The sequence below is a fragment of the Marmota monax genome, unplaced genomic scaffold, assembly GCF_021218885.2.
Source record: "Marmota monax isolate L192 unplaced genomic scaffold, Marmota_monax_Labrador192_F-V1.1 WCK01_AAM20220418_F8-fsc00021, whole genome shotgun sequence".
Taxonomy (NCBI): domain Eukaryota; kingdom Metazoa; phylum Chordata; class Mammalia; order Rodentia; family Sciuridae; genus Marmota; species Marmota monax.
Window position 1 is genome coordinate 4,455,409 of NW_026695228.1, and position 19,163 is coordinate 4,474,571.

The 19,163-nt window shown below is 35.6% G+C and overlaps 1 protein-coding gene across 11 annotated transcripts in view; it reads left to right on the forward strand.

Moving 5' to 3' along the window:
* Rbms3 (RNA binding motif single stranded interacting protein 3) overlaps positions 1-19,163 on the forward strand; it is a 1,321,467-nt gene that overhangs the window by 1,169,396 nt on the left and 132,908 nt on the right. For all 11 annotated transcript variants that reach the window (XM_058576560.1, XM_058576562.1, XM_058576563.1 and 8 more), the window contains one exon: positions 15,228-15,334. In XM_058576560.1, the coding sequence (XP_058432543.1) occupies positions 15,228-15,334 (107 nt within the window). The remainder of the gene's footprint in view (positions 1-15,227; positions 15,335-19,163) is intronic.

Consider the following 19,163-nt stretch of genomic DNA (forward strand, 5'->3'; position numbering starts at 1 on the left):
GAATTATTCTTTATATCTACAAACAAATAAAACCCAAATTTTAAGGTTTGCTAATAGAAATATCTGTACTTAATTTAGGATGTTTAGACCTTGAAACTTGATTCTCCTTCCTTAAGTTTACCTTTCTCCTAGAGCACCCTGCTAGCCTCTTCAGGTCCATCTTACTATGGCACAAAATGGATTATGAAAGGACCCTTTGTACTCTCTGAACTCCTCTGACATTACCATCCCCTTTCCTCATTCATCACCCATTCTTCATTGCCATTCCTCCTAAGAGCTAAGTGCATGCTAATCTCAGGACTTTTGCACTGCTGTTCCTTTGTCTGAAACACTTTCCTTCCTCTGATCTCCAAAGTTTGCACTCTTCTTTCATTGAGATCTTTAACAAGTTCCTTCCACATTACTAAATCAAACATAGTGTCTCTTTCCTTGTCACTCCATACATACATTATTTTGACTATTTTTTCCAGCACTTATATCAATTACAGAATTTTATGTATACTCACTTGTCTATTGGCTGTTTCTCTCCTACAATATCACTTTTATGACAGCAGTGTTCCTTAGTCTAATTCTCCAGGGTTTAGACTAATGCCTGGCACATAGTAAGTGCTCCATAAATAATTGCCAAGTGGATGGATTTTCTTCTTTTACAGAAAAGGCTGTAATTATTCAAGATTATGATAAAGAATGAGGAGGGGGTAATATGGTACAGAACACAAAATAGAATACTGGAAAATTCAAGAAGTATGATTAGGGGCTAGGGTTGTGGCTCAGTGGGCAAGCACTTGTCTAGCATGTATGATGCACTGCGTTTGATTCTCAGCACCACATAAAAATAAATAAATAAATAAAAGTTTTTAAAAAAAAGAAGTATGATTAAAGCTGGTCTCTTACTACATATACTTCTAGAAGTCACCTAAACTCTCTTATCTTTAATTTTTCATTTCAAAATGGATTTCAACTCAAAACAGGTTGTTTTCACAACAAAAAAAAGTTGGTGCTCTATGGTATCTAACACAGTGTCAAACACAGAAGAAGCTTCATTTCAAAATTAGTAACTATGTTATCACCTTGCAAAATTCCTTAGAACTTGCAATTCATATGAGACCTTAAGTTGCAATAGTCTTTGTTCCCATCTGGGTATAAACCAAACAGGACCATATTCTCATACACCTGTTCCGTTGTATTTTGAAAAAAAAAAAAAAGGCAAGAGGATTCTACCTCCTGACAATCTAAATTTAGGTTCTCAGAACCAACTTCCTATATGAGAAACCAGGGGACTGACTCTAGATTTGAGCCTCTTTCAAATGATCTCCTCCTTTCAATTCTTTTTTTTTTTAAATTTTTTATTGTGGGTTGTTCAAAACATTACAAATTTCTTGACATATCATATTCCACACTTTGATTCCAGTGGGTTATGAACTCCCACCTTCACCCCATACACAGATTGCAGAATCACATCAGTTACACATCCATTGATTTACATATTGCCATACTAGTGTCTGTTGCGCTCCGCTGCCTTTCCCATCCCCCACCCTCCCCCTCCCCACCCCTCCCCTCCCCTCCCCTCCCCTCCTCTCCCCTCCTCTCTCTCTACCCCCTCCACTGTATAACCCTGAGGGTCTCCTTCCATTACCATGCAATTTCCCTTCTCTCTCCCTTTCCCTCCCACCTCTCATCCCTGTTAAATGTTAATCTTCTTCTCCTGCTCTTTGTCCCTACTCTGATCTTAGTTATTCTCCTTATATCAAAGAAGACATTTGGCATTTGTTTTTTAGGGATTTGGCTAGCTTCACTTAGCATAATCTGCTCTAATGCCATCCATTTCCCTGTAAATTCTATGATTTTGTCATTTTTTAATGCAGAGTAATACTCCATTGTGTATAAATGCCACATTTTTTTTATCCATTCGTCTATTGAAGGGCATCTAGGTTGGTTCCACAGTCTTGCTATTGTGAATTGTGCTGCTATGAACATCAATGTAGCAGTGTCCCTGTAGCATGCTCTTTTTAGGTCTTTAGGGAATAGACCAAGAAGGGGAATAGCTGGGTCAAATGGTGGCTCCATTCCCAGCTTTCCAAGAAATCTCCATACTGCTTTCCAAATTGGCTGCACCAATCTGCAGTCCCACCAGCAATGTACAAGTGTACCCTTTTCCCCACATCCTCGCCAGCACTTGTTGTTGTTTGACTTCCTAATGGCTGCCAATCTTACTGGAGTGAGATGGTATCTTAGGGTGGTTTTGATTTGCATTTCTCTGACAGCTAGAGATGGTGAGCATTTTTTCATGTACTTGTTGATTGACTGTATGTCCTCCTCTGAGAAGTGTCTGTTCAGGTCCTTGGCCCATTTGTTGATTGGGTTGTTTGTTCTCTTATTGTCTAATTTTTTGAGTTCTTTGTATACTCTGGATATTAGGGCTCTATCTGAAGTGTGAGGAGTAAAGATTTGTTCCCAGGGTGTAGGCTCCCTATTTACCTCTCTTATTGTTTCTTTTGCTGAGAAAAAACTTTTTAGTTTGAGTAAGTCCCATTTGTTGATTCTTGTTATTAACTTTTGTGCTATGGGTGTCCTATTGAGGAATTTGGAGCCCGACCCCACCGACTGTAGATCGTAGCCAACTTTTTCTTCTATCAGACGGCGTGTCTCTGATTTGATATCAAGCTCCTTGATCCATTTTGAATTCACTTTTGTGCATGGCGAGAGAAAGGGATTCAGTTTCATTTTGTTGCATATGGATTTCCAGTTTTCCCAGCACCATTTGTTGAAGATGCTATCCTTCCTCCATTGCATGCTTTTAGCCCCTTTATCAAATATAAGATAGTTATAGTTTTGTGGATTGGTTTCTGTGTCCTCTATTCTGTACCATTGGTCCACCCGCCTGTTTTGGTACCAGTACCATGCTGTTTTTGTTACTATTGCTCTGTAGTATAGTTTGAAGTCTGGTATGGCTATACCGCCTGATTCACACTTCCTGCTTAGCATTGTTTTTGCTATTCTGGGTCTTTTATTTTTCCATATGAATTTCATGATTGCTTTCTCTATTTCTATAAGAAATGCCATTGGGATTTTGATTGGCATTGCATTAGGCCTCAGAGTATCAGCCAAGAAAGATTGCAATGTAATACGCTCTGTGGTAATGCAGGAGCAGCCCACCAATTCTGGTAGAAATGATGGTCTCATTTTATGCAGTGGAAGAGAGATTGTTAGCTAAATTTCTTTGAGAGCATCAAACAAGAAAAAAAAGGAGTTAAAAAATGTGAAGAATGGTAGTTATAATCCTTTGCCCTTTATATTGCCTGGAAATTTTGACAGGGTCTCTCATGGGCTATGTCTGCAAGAGTGAAACAAAGCAGAGCATTTTACCATAATGTGGCCTGTTTAGGTTCTTTCTCACAGTCAGCCCTGGTAAAACAGATCATAATCCACGTAAGAAGAAAGTTCTCCTTACCTCTTTAAGTTTTATAGTCTAAAATAGAACCTTTGAACCCCCATCACTTCAGGATGCATCTCTGTGATGCCTGCTGAGTTTCAGGTCTCTTTGCAATTGACTGCACTATTCCTATGGTGGGAATAAAATGAGAGGCATAGCAACAGGAAAATGACTCTAAAAATGACACTTTCTATATGTACTCCAACAATATTAATAATACCAAGCATTTGGTTCTTATGCTTCCATGGTTCATCAAATTTATTCATCTGCCTATCTTACATAATGGTCTAAATTAATGCCAATCTTTCATTCATTCAACACACATATTTGCTGCATGCTATTATGTACTGAGTTTGAAGCTAAATGCTCAATGTAAAGCCTTAAAATTCTGTGAGTTATGGGGCCGTCTCCATTTATAAATAAGTTCCAGAGATTTTATGAAGCTGGTCTAAATTTTTAAATGAATAAATATGAAATTGAGATATAAAACATCCATTGTCATCAAAAAAGATTAGATTTATATATCATACTGCACTTACATCAAAAATGGCTTTTTCCTCTGAAGAAAGCTTTATAAATTTCTGGATGACTGACTGACTGCTTCTACTGTCTCCTAAGTGTCATATGCCCAAGAATCACATGCTATATTCAATTTAAAAATTGTTTCTTCACTGATGATTATTTTAAGCAAAAGGAATATATAGCTAAGCTATAATTGCTCAGAATTCTTTCAACAATGACAAGCCAAATTTACAGTGTTCTTAAAAACATAAAAAAGTTTTCCTATGCCTATTTTCTAAGAAAGTGTTTTTGACTTAATAAACATGAAATGCATTATTAAGAAATTTAGAGGCTCTTTTAATGCAGTGGCATTTTAAAAACCTGACATTTATGGCCACTGTCTACTGAATTAAGTGCAGTCTTGATTTATTCAGCTGAGTGGGTGCTCTGCTATCATCAGGCTATGGGACAATTTTCAGGGTATCTTCTGCCCTGAAAATTAATAGATGAACATGCTAAAATTTTGTGGTGTGTGTGTGTGTGTGTGTGTGTGTGTGTACAGAACACTATAAGTACTGTGTTTCAGGAACTACTTTATACTTGTGGAATACAAAGATGAATAATATAGAAATCCTACCCTTGAGAGGCTTTCGAATTAGCAAGAAAGACATATAAACAAATGAGAGAGTTGAGGTATTTTCCAGATGTTGAATTACAAGTGTAGATGATAGATGCATAAAGGATGAAATTGGAATTGACTTGTGGGCCTTTTTATTATTTAATATCTGCTTTTCTATCAGAAAGAATATTTTTAAGGACTAGGACTGTGTCTATTTTATTTGTTGCTCAGTTTTTCATGGATAGCACAAGACCTGATATATAATGGCATGTTTCAAATGAATTTTGAATGAATTTCAGGCAAGGGTGAATGAATAAATGGAGGAAATATACTAAAAATTAACTAATGACAAATTCTCTCTGTGGGCATTTGCATTTGAGAAAAGAGATCAGAAATGATTCTGTGAAAGTGATTAAGTTTGAAAAGAGGAAAGCCATTTCAGACAGGAGAAGAGTAAGCAAATTGAGAAGATGTGAGGGGGTCTCAACCACTTGCTCATAGTTTTATAAAGTCATGATATTGGAAGGCCTTTTGTGATAAGAAGTTGGAACTTTACCCTAGAGTTCAACTTGTGGGGTATTAACATAAAATTTGCATATTTGCAAAATCTATAGACAATTTGAATCCATGTAGAGTGTCTTTAAGGGTCACTCCTAGTGACAAAATTAGTACATAAGAAAAATAAATTCTGGGCATTTACTCAATCTTTCCATGAGGTAGTCTATCCCAAAGCTATTTTGTCCCCTTTGTTGCTATAACAAGAACAAAGAATATCGAATTTTAGAGACATTTGTATGTATTGTTTTACACTAAAAACCTCCCTATGCAGGGCCATGGAGTTATTTATTTATTTTTTAAGTAATTCCTTAGATTGATTTATCTATTGATGTTTATGGCATGAATAGTTTCTAGCATAAATGCCAGTTTTTTAGCTCCTAGGTCAAATTTACATTCCTTTGATTATTAAGTGGTTCAGATAACACATTATGTCAGCACAATTTCAGTTGGGACACTTGAATTAGAAAACATGAATGCCCCAAGTTATTGTCCCATAACTTCTTCACCTGGGAAAGGAGAGGTTCTCAGCCTTCCTGCTACCTCTGGCCTTGCTAACTGATGCTCCCAGTGTCAAGTGTACAGCCTCCACTTTGAAACCTGAGCTGTATTTTTACTAACTCAGGTTACTATATTGTAGAAGTACTTTCATCCACTAGTACCAGAAATATATACTTAGGAAAGCATGAGGGAAACTGAGAGGTGCTCTGGATCTGAGTGTGGACTCATTGTGGAGGTGTATATGTGTTCACTTCCTTGGTAGGGGACTGTAAGTGGATACTACAAAGAAGCAGGCTTCACATTTCAAGATTCTTTCCTATTTTTCTCTATTTGTATTTTCCTAAGGCAATTAGCATGGGTTCTACATAAAGTTAGAGTCACACCTGGGATCAGAATTGGGAATTTTTTAAAATTTTAATTTGTTATATATGACAACAGAAAGCATTACAATTCATATTACACATATAGAGCACAATTTTTTATATCTCTGGTTGTTCACAAAGTAGAGTCACATTCTTCATGTCTTTATACATGTACTTAGGGTAATGATGACTATCTCTTTCCACCATCTTTCCTACCTCTATGTCCCCTCCCTTTCCCTCCTTCCCCTTTTCCCCTTTGCCCTGTCTAGAGTTCATTTAATCCCCACCCCCCTTGCAGCATATTATGAATCAGCATCCTTAAATCAGAGAAATCATTTGTCATTTGATTTTGGCGGATTGGCTAATTTCACTTAGCATTATATTCTCCAGCTCCATCCATTTACCTGCAAATGCCATGGTTTTATTCTCTTTTAATGCTGAGTAATATTCCATTGTGTATATATACCACATTTTCTTTATCCATTCATCTACTGAAGGCCTTCTAGTTTGGTTCCACAGTTAAGCTATTGTGAATTGTGCTTCTATGAACAATGATGTGGCTGTGTCCCTGTAGTATAATGTTTTTAAGTCCTTTGGGTAAGAACTGGGAATTTTGACTTATTTTTTTTTATTTTAAATAGATTGGATAGTTACTTTTAAACATAGAACTTTGGTAATTCTCTGCTCCTTTAAGAGAAAACAGTTATATCCCACTCTTCAATTCCTTTAAATTCCATTATAAAAGTGAGCTTAAGGAGTTATTTTGCATACATAACTGCATTTATTTAACAACTTGATCAACAGGTAATGCAATGCATATTACCCTCAGCCCCATTGTTAGGCCACTATAGTAGATGCTAGGTGGAAGGAAATAGGGCTCAAATCAATCAAATCCCATTCTCATTCTAGTGTAGTGGACGGAGTGAGGGAGAGCCTGGGAGGAAACTTTAGATACAGCAAAGGGAACGAAGGGGAAGAATGGGGGCAGGAGTGTAGGAAAGATGATGGAATGAGATGGACATCATTACCCTATGTATGAAAACACGAATGGTGTGACCCTATTTTGTGTAAAACCAGACATGAAAAATTGTGCTCTATATGTGTACTATGAATTGAAATTCAGTCTGATGTCTTATATAACAAATTAGAATAAATAAATTTTTCAAAAAAGAATGAATTGAATACAACTTTCCTATGTTCGTATATGAATACACAACCAGTGTAATGCCACATCACATGCAACCACAAGAATGGGATCCTAATTAGAACTTACACTTCACACATGTAAAATACGTCAAAATATACTCTACTGTCATATATATCTGAAAAGAACAAATAAAAAAAGAAAAAAACTGACAAACAGTAATACTGCTGTCTTTACAATTTAAAAAAGGACTAGATCAATGGATTAGTAGATATATATTTATGCATTTCCTAGAAGGAATTATAAAAAAGAAGTTGTAAAGGATATTTTTTTTAATTTTTATGGATTTCAATAATTGGAATTTACTAACTTTATACATATTCTTCTATATTTATATTTAATATCAATGGAACATATGCATTGTAGGATAACTATTTTTCCTCTTTATAACTCTAGTAAGAGTACCATCTTGCATACAGTACATGGCAGTCTATAAACATGACCTTCAGGGGGAGTGTGCAGAATGCTCTACAAGGGACAGGTGGGAACGAGGAGGAGGACAGGAGGAGGCAGCATCAAAAGATGGTCTATTTTGTTTAATAAATAATATTCTGCTGTTTTTAAAGACTCTTTGTCTTAGACACCATTCCATGATGTTTCACCTTCCAGTAACAGGGTTTCTAATGTGTAGTTAGGTAAATTATTTGCTGCTTCTCAGAAGTGCTGCTGCTTTACATTATCCTCTTCAGCACCAGTGCTTCACTTATCTTTACCATATAATGGACCAAATGTAGCTGTCAGCAAATTCTTTGTGCCTCATCAACTTGAAACATCAGCTTTCTCCGTTTGAGACAATAATATTATGTAATTCCCCTGACAGGCTGTGGTTTTTCCTCTTAAAACCATCTTGTCATACCAGGAAACAATTATCAGAGAATGGTTGCAAATTAAAAAAAAAAAAAAAAAAAGATGGTGCTTTAATCCTTAAGACAGAGATCTGGAGCTCATTATTCAGGCCATAATATGATGTATCAGAAAGTGATTAGCTCTGTCTTGTTTCTAGGCAGCTCTTCTCAGCTTCTATCGTCACCATGGGACATTCCCTTTCCTGGAAGGCTAACTTCCCACGTACAGACTGTCTGTGAGACTAAATATAAGGAGTAATCCATTACTGAGGAGTAAAATTAGGAACATGTATGCGAATTATACTTTCTTTGGAGGGTGCTATTAACTTTTTTATTTATTTCCACTTTGGGGTTTATATTCCTCTGCCAAGTTTAGCCTAAATGATAGGGGTAAGCATGTGTCTGACACTTATAAATATAACCCATGTGATTTGCTTATTCTGTTAATGCAAACTGTTATTAGAAGAGCAGTATGATTCCTTTGAAGATATCTCGTTGGTTGCTTACTTTACAGTTCTTTTTGAACCTGTGGCCATACAACTACTGTGATAATATTTTAGTGAATATTTGATCTTTTTTGTCCCATTCCCAAATTATGTAATAAATCACAAGAACTGCTTGAAATTCATTTCTTCTTACCTCTGATGATAAGAACATGGAAAGTAAGATGTTGGAAAGTGTGGGTTTAGAAGTCACGAGAACCTAGTTCTAGGTATAAATATGCCAACAACTACCACAAATTACCTGACAGTTCATTAAACTTTTGTTTTCCTTACTGAAAAAATAAAGAGTTTAAATTAGATAAATTTGGGAATCCTATAACAGACAGGAACTAAGTGCTTTCTAAAACAACATTTTATCACACCAGGAGCTCCCAAATTGCTACAACTCCCTTATTAGAGTATATAAAACAATTTCATGTTAAACAGGATACTGTGTCTCAAAAGAAAATGTAACCAAATAGCCTCCTTTGCTATATGCAAAAGATTTTACATCTCTCAAACATAATAATTCTGTGTGGTAACATTCAAACAATTTTTGCCATGTAAATTGTGGTTTAAATTTGGAGCAACTTGCTAGTTTTGCATCTAGAAATATACACACACACACAAGCACATTTAAGAAGTCTGTCATATATCATGTAAACGGCAAAAATGAGCATAAAGTGAACACTCTAACAAAATATGCAGAACTATTAGAAGCCTCCAATATTTACATGTTAAATTGAAGGTATTTTACATGTTCAAGAGAAAATGTCTTTTACCAAAAGTTTGCTAAGCAAATTCTTTATTGTTTTTTATTTTATTTTATTTTGCTTAAAACAGCAAGTCTTATAAACCACTAGATCATCATTTCTGTTTGTATATTGCATGTTTCACATTTAATTTAAAGTTTGGAAGATGAGAAATACTCCACAAAGCAAGCAAACAGTAATTACTTCTTCATAATTACCATGAAACTTTATTGCCATGCATTGTTATAATTATATTTTAAATACTCCCCATTTGCATGATAGACCATAATGTCTCCTAGCACATTGCAATCTGTGGCTTATAACAGCATCTCACATCCACAAAGGGCTCTTCGTCATTTAGTCTCTATTTTAACTACTGTTAAAGGAGACTCCAGAAAATTAATTGGCACCGTAATCCTGCAAAGAAAATTGTAGGCAATACAATATTTCTGTGCTACTGAAATCTTCTCATTATTCAGAGGAGTTCATGTTTAACTTCTAAGACATCTTCTTCTCTCAGTTAAGGAGCGAGTCATAATCAAGCTAGTTCTCACAAATCACCTTGGGATAGGGTTTAAATGCAGATGTTGATTGATTTTTTTCTGAGGTGGAGAGTGGAAAGGACTCAGATTCTTCACTTCTAAAGCACTCCCAGGTGGTAATACTACTGCTGGTGGCCCTTATGTCTTACTGAGAATAGCATCCTATTTATGTATTATCTGTAGCTAAGGGCAAAATACTTTTAACAGCATGAACACACATGCATATATACTTCACACACATACATTCAGGTGCCCATACATCTACTTTATCCAGCCTCCTACTGTGAGCACTTTCTACACTGAAGTCTCACAATAAATTGCTACCATCAATGGGTTAATTTAACACAAGCAGAAATAACATTTTACCTGTGAAATTCTACCAGGATAAATTCACTCTGAGGCGAGCTGGGATAGAGTCAAGACGGCTTCCTTGTAGTTTACCAAGTGGAGAGTGTAGATGTGGGGAAGTTGGGAAAGAAAATTCCAGGAAAGAGGGAGGACATTTAGAGGTGGTACTAGAAATCCTTCAAGGGGTGGGAGGTTGTGGGTAAAGGTAAGATTAAGAGGACACAATTCTCTCTTCTAATCAAGGGAATTTCATCTTGCAGGTATTTGGAAATCACACGAGAACTAGAAAATTGCATAAATCTTAACATAACTCTTAATTCACTCAATTTGCTAATGTTTTCCCTGCCACTTTCGATGAAATATGCCCCTTTGGGAAAGTAATTTAGAATTAGGCTCCTAGAATTCAAGGGTAATATTATAATACTTATCCATCCTTTTAAAATGAAGTATTTGGAAATTCATTTTGGGAGATTTATTTTTAATTTTTTTTCATGTAGTAAAAAACATCGTTCTAGGGTTGTGGCTCAGGCGTAGATTCCTGGCCTAGCACATGTGAGGCACCAGGTTCAATCCTCCAGCACTACATTAAAAATAAACAAATAAAGTTGTGTCCATGTACAACTTAAAATATATTTTTTAAAAGACATTGCCTGGTATATTTTCCCATCATAATCATTTTTGGATTAATAGAGTTGCATCTGATCTTTGAACATGGCAATACAAACAAGTACAAATAGGTCATTTTCACTCTCTTCGCCCAACAGCTTTTGAAGACCCTTGAATATCAGGGTGGCTGAAAGCAAGAGACCTTTGAGAAATTGTGAAATTCACAAAGACAATCCTCAAAGACATCTCAGTTGAAAGCTAATAAATTCTTACTATATGGCTTTTTAAATTTTGCTTAATGCTAAAATAGTTCTTCCAAAGTGTTTTTTTTTTAATTATAAAGCTTCAAGGTAACATTAAAAATTGAGAATCTCATATTCTACATATATTTGACCCTTGGAAAGCTAGAATATGGTTTTTGACAATATTTGTTTCAGTGATACTTCTGCAAATTTTTTTATTATACCAGTGGGCAGGTGAGTTCCTGGGGTGAATACTTCATTCAAGTCCTTTTACTGCAAATGTTGCCAGTTAATTCTATAGCTACCAAGTTTCCACAAAAAAGGCTTTTAAATATGCACATGTTCTGATGTAAGTACAGGTGTTTGGGTATACATATGTACATATATAAATACATATTTCTAGATCAATCCCCTTGTCTAAATAAATGTACAATGTATGTAAAGATATTTAAGACATATATTTAAATTAATGCAATGAGGAAAACACTTGCTATATAAGAGACTTTTAATTTCCATAATAAAAAATTAGAACTTTGGTGGATTAGAACTCCTGATAGAACTTTTGCAACTAAGTAACAAAATAATGGTAATGGCAATAGTAATGAGAAACAAAAGCAAAAAAAAAAAAAAAAAAAAGAGGGGGGAGAAACAAGGAGCATATGTTATACACAGTTTTAGGTTAAAACAGAACAGTAATGTGGCCAGCTTCAGGAGATAATAGGGTCTTAGTTCTGGTGAAGACCCAGGAGAGTCACCCCAGGAGAGTCACCAGTGCTGAAGTGCCCAGATGGTCTAATGACAAGCTATAGTCAACATGAGCAATTCTGCAAACACAGATCCTCTCTAGGAACACATCTTTTTCTTGTGCTTGGAGTATAGTCACACATTGTGTTGATGAGCCTCCGTGGAATTAAAATGAAACAAGCCTGATGAAAATAAAGTTGAGTTGATTAAACACTCTGAACTCTGACAATGACAAGTGATCAGGTCTCGCAGCCTTTAACTGGGAACTGCTAACAGGGATGCTGAGCAATAATGATTGTTGCAGCAAATGCGGGATTTTTATTTACAGATGTTCCATAGACTCTTGAGCCCTTTATATGCATTAATTTATGCAATTTTCACAGCAGCTCTATGAGGCATTTAACATTATTATCTCCATCCTATACATGATAAAAACGAATCACAGAAATATCTTTTTTTTTTAAATAACATGTCCGGTTTCTTACAGATTTTAAGTTGAGGAGACAGACATCAGGCCTTGAAAAAAAAACTGGTACCACTAACAATTAAATGCACCCAAATTAACCTTTACCCAAAGTAAAGCCTATAGAAACATGCACTATTTAAAAAGAATTCAGTTTTATATTCTATACTTGTAGAACTAGAGGGTTTTTTTTTCCCCATTCACCTCAAATAAATCAGTATTAAGGATGCAATAAAGGTAATCCTTCTTCAGAGAGTAGAAAGTCTCACTCATGAAAGCCATTATCCAAAGAAGTATAAAAGGTACAATTTAAATAATTTAAGAAAGGATTACCATTTACAAGTTGGAAAAGGAACCTCAGACTTTCTGTGGCCACTAGTCAACGTATTGTTGCTGCCAAAGGACATAATACATTTCTGGAAATTATCAGGGAAGATTTAGAAACAAAATAAGAAAGTTGGTCCCTCTTAAAGTTCAAATATAATTTCCTAATAACAGGAGTCTTATTATATTAAAGAAAAAAATGGGATGAGGGCTAAGGAAGGAAGGAAGAGGCACTGTCACATTCACCTAAGACTTAACTCCCGAGGAGACAGTCAGATTCTTTCCCATGATGCATCTGGTTCCTCATGACTCTTTAGACACGAGCTGGGGAACATGGAAACAGATCTGGACAGAAATGAAAGTTCTACGTGTGGCCAATTCCATTTATTGGAACACAGTGCACAGAGGAGTGCCAAGACCTTTTCTTCCTTGAGGATGATACTTGAGAAATGAAGCACGACTTCTGTTGAGGACTAGGGCAATAATTGCACTTAGTGGTTTAACTGCTACCTGGCTTTGAATACCAATTCTATGACCTGGGGAAAGCCACTTAACCATTCTGAATTTCAATTCCCTCACTTGCAAAATAGGGGAAAATTTCAACTACTTCTTAAGGTTAGTATGAGGATTAAGTGCGATCATCTATGTAAAATGGAAGGGTTTTTTTATGAGCACCAAACACTAAAAGAAATTTTTTTCTTTGGATAAGATTACATGTGAATAGAAATTTCTAACTTTGGGGAGTGATGAATATGTTTGACAGTGATGAAGGGTATACAGATATGTGAACATATTAAAATTTACAAATTCTATACAATGGAAATGTGTAGTTGGTTTTGTGTCTGTTGAATCAATGTAGCTGTTAAAAACAAAACAAAAATCAGTGTTTCTATGATTTTGTGTGCATTTGTAAATTTATTTGATAGATATTTCTTAGCTAATAGAGGCACAGGACATGATAACCCTCCTCAGAAGAACTGGACCCAGTTCTTTAGGGCAGGAAATGAAAGGTACTTACAGGTTCACATTTTTTGAGAAATTTGTAATTTTATCAATGATGAATTTATACATTAGCACAACTTCCCATTGAATGGACAGATGTATTCTGAAGTTCTGGGATAGAAGATTCTACAGAAAGGAATGATTTTGAATAGTATATATAATTTTGAAATCTCACTAGAACTATTCTTGCTCATGAAATACTGAGATCCAGTGATTGGATTTAGCTAATTCATTTGGAGTGAGAATTTACATCAATTCTAATGTAAAGACAGTAGCTTTCCACAGACATTCTATGATGTCCTCTTTATCTTGTGTGATAGCTACAGTTTCACAAAATCATGGAAGTCAGAGCTTTAATAACTCTGACTTGTTTAGAGCATTAATTGCAGTTAATTTTCAGCTAAAATTTTTTCTCAGTTAGTAAAGAAAGGAGTGATTCATTTTGGTTTTCAAACTGTAAACTTACAAAATAATATTGGGCTTATTCAAGCCAATAAACGAACAAATTAACCTGCCCAGGTATCTTAATGTGTTGACGAAGTCATTAAGCTAATATAGCTTTCTTTTACAGTCTAATAGTGATATGGAGGGAGACGCCAATCTCAAAGAATAATTTGCCCTATTGGATGTTTAAGATTCATCCTATGTTTTCTCTGATATGCGGATGCAAATTCACACTAAAGAAGAAAGAGAATTGAGGTGTTTTGGACTAGGCACAGGAGAATGAAGGGAGAGGGGGCATGGGGGTAAGAATGATAGTAGAATGAATTGGACATTATTACTGTATGTGCATATGATCACATGACCTATGTGATTCTACACAGGTACAACCAGATGAATGAGAAGATATATTCCATTTATGTATGATGTGTCAAAATGTATTCTACTGTCATTTATAACTAATTAGAACAAATAAAAAACTTGAAAAGAAAGAAAAGATTCATCATTCATCCTTTCTCACTGTCAATATTGTAAGAGAAGTTCCGACATACTTTAGTTTTGATCATTTCCTCTTAGGAAATCAGTTTACTGAAGTCCGACAGGACCTTCTAACGAATCTATGAGTCATGAGTTATAGTCATGTACTTTGACTATGTTTTATCATGTGTGTCCACTTAATATTCTAATAATTGTTCTCCCTGGGATTCTGTCGAGATTTTACTGGGAAACTGCAGTGAAAGGAGTGGGGTGGAGGATTAACTTTTAAACTTTTTGGAATTGCAAAAGATTGATGAGAAAACACAGCTAATTTGATTGCAATTAGAAAAATCTTTCCCTTTTTTAGAAAGCAGCTCCCAAGCATCTATTTTGAAAATTGAACCCAGCAGATTCTATAGTGAAAATACAGTTGCCTTGAGGGAGAAATATTCATCCACACACAAATACAGATTCTGGATGTTTCTAACTTAACTGTAAAAGTTGGTGCTTGCCTCTTTTAAAGCGAGCTCACATTGTACTTCAACAGACTGTTTTTTCAACAATATCTATGATATCCTTTTATGGTCTGCCAGTACTTTTTTGAAGCCCACTTAGAACAGCAGCCAACAAAATTGAGACTAAAAGATATTGAGGCCAAATATTTTTTCAGAACCAAGATGTTACTTCAAAAGATCTTCATTACAAAGCACTACTGTGACTCAAATAATCACTTATTTTTTTAAGGGGGATTTGCTAACATGGAATTGGTTTCTTATCTTCTCAGCCCCCAGTGAGCCTTTACTGTGCAAGTTCGCAGATGGAGGACAAAAGAAGAGACAGAATCAAAGCAAATATACCCAGAATGGGAGGCCTTGGCCCAGAGAAGGAGAGGTGAGTCCTGACTGAAAACCTTTGCTCAGAAATTTGGCAACAAATATCTCTCAGAAAACATCTGGGGCCATGATGAAATTTGGTCCCATGGAAAACCAAATGCCTTCAAAGGGGCAAAGAAACAGGCCTACATTTCACATATCCAGTATAAAATTATGTGAGGAAGAACATAGGACTTAAAAACCAGCTTTGGTTCTGTACCACATTAACTGTTCTGTCTTTAACCATACTTGAACCTGAAAAGAGCTCATTGGAAGACTTAAGAATAGGTTAGTCATTATAAAATAGTTATAAAAGAATGGTATGATTATTTAAGAAAATAGTTTCACTGAAATCCATATTGAGAGTTGAATGTATATTGAGAAAGGCAAGCAAAAAAATTAGGATTTATTTTGTCCTGCCATTGATAGTCTACTTGCACAGGTACATGTGTTCGTAAACTCACTGCTGCTGCTCTATTTATGTATATGTCAATTTAAAATATGGCATTTCTGTTGGTCAAGAAGGAGGAAGTAAATTTGATGCACTCATGGTTCTGTTCTTCCCAAGTGAGAGGAAGAGAAAGCTCTTTCCAGTTAACCATGCATTGACCCTCCTGATAGAAATCAGCAGAAAGGCAAGCTCTCTGGATCCAGTGTCACATGGGGATAGATTCCTTTTGGTTACTTTATTTCTGAAAGAAGACAAGGAAAAGGTATCTAGGCTTACATGAGGGTTTTGTTTTGTTTTGTTTTTGTTTTTGTTTTCATGTGAGATGGAATGGAGTTGTTTAAATGACTTGAATAAATGCCATTTTGGCCAAGGCCATAGCTTCAACAGGAGAGATTTATTTTGTTCTAATTCAAAACACCTACTTCATCCACTCATCACTGAAGAGTCAGTGCATTTGACGTGGCATTTTATACTTTCAACACTGAGAGAGTAGTTGTAAAAAAGAAAGGAAACTGGGATTTTTCTTAGCAAGCCTTTTAGCCGATTTTCAGGTTCTCGGCTTGCTATCTGTTTCCATGAAGGTCTCAAAACCCTTCTAAAAGTGTATAGTTATGTTCAAGGACCTACAGAACCTACCACTCTTTACAATAAGGCATGAAATACAGAATTGGCACTGAGCCTCAGAAGCTAATAGAAAAAGGAAAGAGTTTTCTTATTGTCGATTTCAGAAAGGAAGTTTATGTTGTGTTTGTAAAAGGAGGTGGGAGAATGATCCAGGTGTCCTCGTCATGGGGTTGAGTGTTTTACAGGTAACCTTCTTCCCAGAAGGAGAGCAGATACTTGTGACAGCACTTACTGCATCCTTCCCAGACCAAACATCCATAGTCAGAATGACTCACTTGACCTTTAAAATGTGGTTGGATAAAATATCCAATTAAAGGTATTTTGGATCATAGATTATAACCCCAAAGTCAAGACTCAATGAAGTACTTTAGCTCTAATGACTGAAACTTCAGTTCCTGCCTCCTCAAGTACCTGTACTATTACCTTCATCCTGTCGATAGTGATTGCAGAACAACACTTGACTGGGATCCCTGTTTCTTGGAAACCAAATCAACAAACAGAAATGTAGACTTACAGCTATCACCCTGCTATTATATACAGAACTAAGGGTTTTAGCTCTGGGGATGATGAACCACATGTACCACAGTGTGAAAGCATTGTAGGGACAAGTTTATAACCCAGAGCGCCTTAAAATTTAAATGTTGGCCTTAAAAGTATATTCCTAATACTTGTTTTCAAGATTCTTTTTTTAAGGACTATATATTTTCCTGTTGAATTATGAAAATCAAGGGGTCATAGTAAATTTATCAGCAAAATTATACTCCAGACTTTTAGAAAATTGTAAAGAGATCAGGAAAATAAATGACAAGCATTAAAAATGTTTATCAAGTACCTTGTTTGGGGGATGAGCATGTTAATTCATACACCTAGATTGTGAATCTAGAAGTAAGCACACTAAGGATGCTGGATCACTTTCCACTTCATTCTATAATTTTCATTTCTACTTTTTTTTTTGCATTACACTTATTAGAGCAATCTAAAGGATATTAACAAAATATAACATAATACAAATAATCCCACAAGCACTATGTAATTAATTTTTATGTTCCTGTAAATTCTAACTACATATTTCATGGGGATTCTAGTTGTTGTTGTTGCTTGTCCATACTTCAACACTTCTGAAATGCAGTCTCCTCTTGTTGTGGGGGCAGGGAGTAATTTACAAGAAGGTCTGTTTTTGCTCCTTTCAGTCACCTGGGGGCACTATTTACACTGTCTGCTTAAGCTTTGTGGCCACACTGATTAGAATAAAAGCCCACCTCTAGAGGCTGGGGATATAGTCCGGTTGGAGGAGTGCTTGATTAGCATGCATAAGGCTTTGGGTTCAAACCTCAGCTTCACTGGAACTTGCCTCAAGTTCATTTCTAAGGGGTGATTTGTTGTTGTTGTTGTTTTGTTTGTTTGTTTGTTTTTTTAAATGCATACTACAGTGGGCATTTTAACTTGATAAGAAGATCCTTCTGGGTGTTTATTTTTACTCATTTGTTTTTCTTGGTTTAAAAGACAATGGTACACCTCTCCATCATTGTTGTCTTATATAAGATAAAACAGTTAATTATTCTGAGTCAGAATTTGAGGTAATAGAACAGAAGACAATGTTTCTTTTTCCTCTCTCTTGAAAGGATAGTAGAAAACATAATCTGAAAAGGATTTCTGATAAATACTTAAAATAAAAAACCAGTGTATTGCAAGCATTTTAGAAGTACCATAAACATGAAAATTGATATGCTAACTATAACTTTAACTTATTATTTAAATCTGGGGTTTTGGGGGTAGCATTTTGATAGTTTAATCAGCATATTCTGGTAAAATGCATTTCTTTATGAAAAATATAACACTGGAAACTTTAAACACATAAATTGGTCTAAATTACCAAGGTTTTGAAATTTAAATATATGCTAGTGGCCATGATTTTGCATAAGTGAAAAACACAGGGATATTTTGAAGTAAGTAACTAATCTTTCAAAGATAAGTGGAACCCCGATAGAATGATCAAGAGATTGGGGCTCTTAGGCCCCTCTTCTCTGGTGTTTCATATTCAAATTGTGAATTCCATTGCTTCTTTAAGCAGCAGTTTCAAATTCTTTGATCTCTGGATCCCTTTAGACGCTTAAAATTTTTATTCATTAATTTTTTAAAGTAATAAAATAAACCCATCAGATGAAAACAAGAATAGTATGTTTTATGAAAAACAACTATATTTTTCAGAGTTGAAGTATTTTTTAGAAAAGAAATAATTAAATATTTTGCAAATTTAATGTCTGTCTCTGTAAAAGATGACTAAATTTGCATATCTGCTTCAGCATTCAACCTCTGGCTATCTGATATTTTATTTTAAGCCCATGTAAAAAAATCTAGCTTCATCTAGACATGTCATTGAAAAAGAGGAACCTTTATGGATCTCCTCGAGGGACCTTGGGAAACCTCAGTTGTCACTTGTGTCTTCTCCAAAGCCTCCCATGGTCCAGAGAGAATGGGGTGCTGGCTGGTACAGCAGGGATACCCCAGGATCCTGCTGCAATAGGTTCTGATTAGCCAGCACTTTAACGCAGTAGTGAAATATTTTTAATGTCACGACAAGTGCAAGAGTTCTCTCACTCTGTCATTGCTGTGACTCTCATGACCCTCAGGAACTGAAGATCTGAGGCTTTAGCCATGTGTTTTATTATATGTGAGCCCATATTTTGAGTTCCTACGTTAGGCAAAATGATGCTCGAATTGACCTTGATTGCTGCCCACCCCAACCCTGGCTGCCTCTAGCCCCCAGAGATAA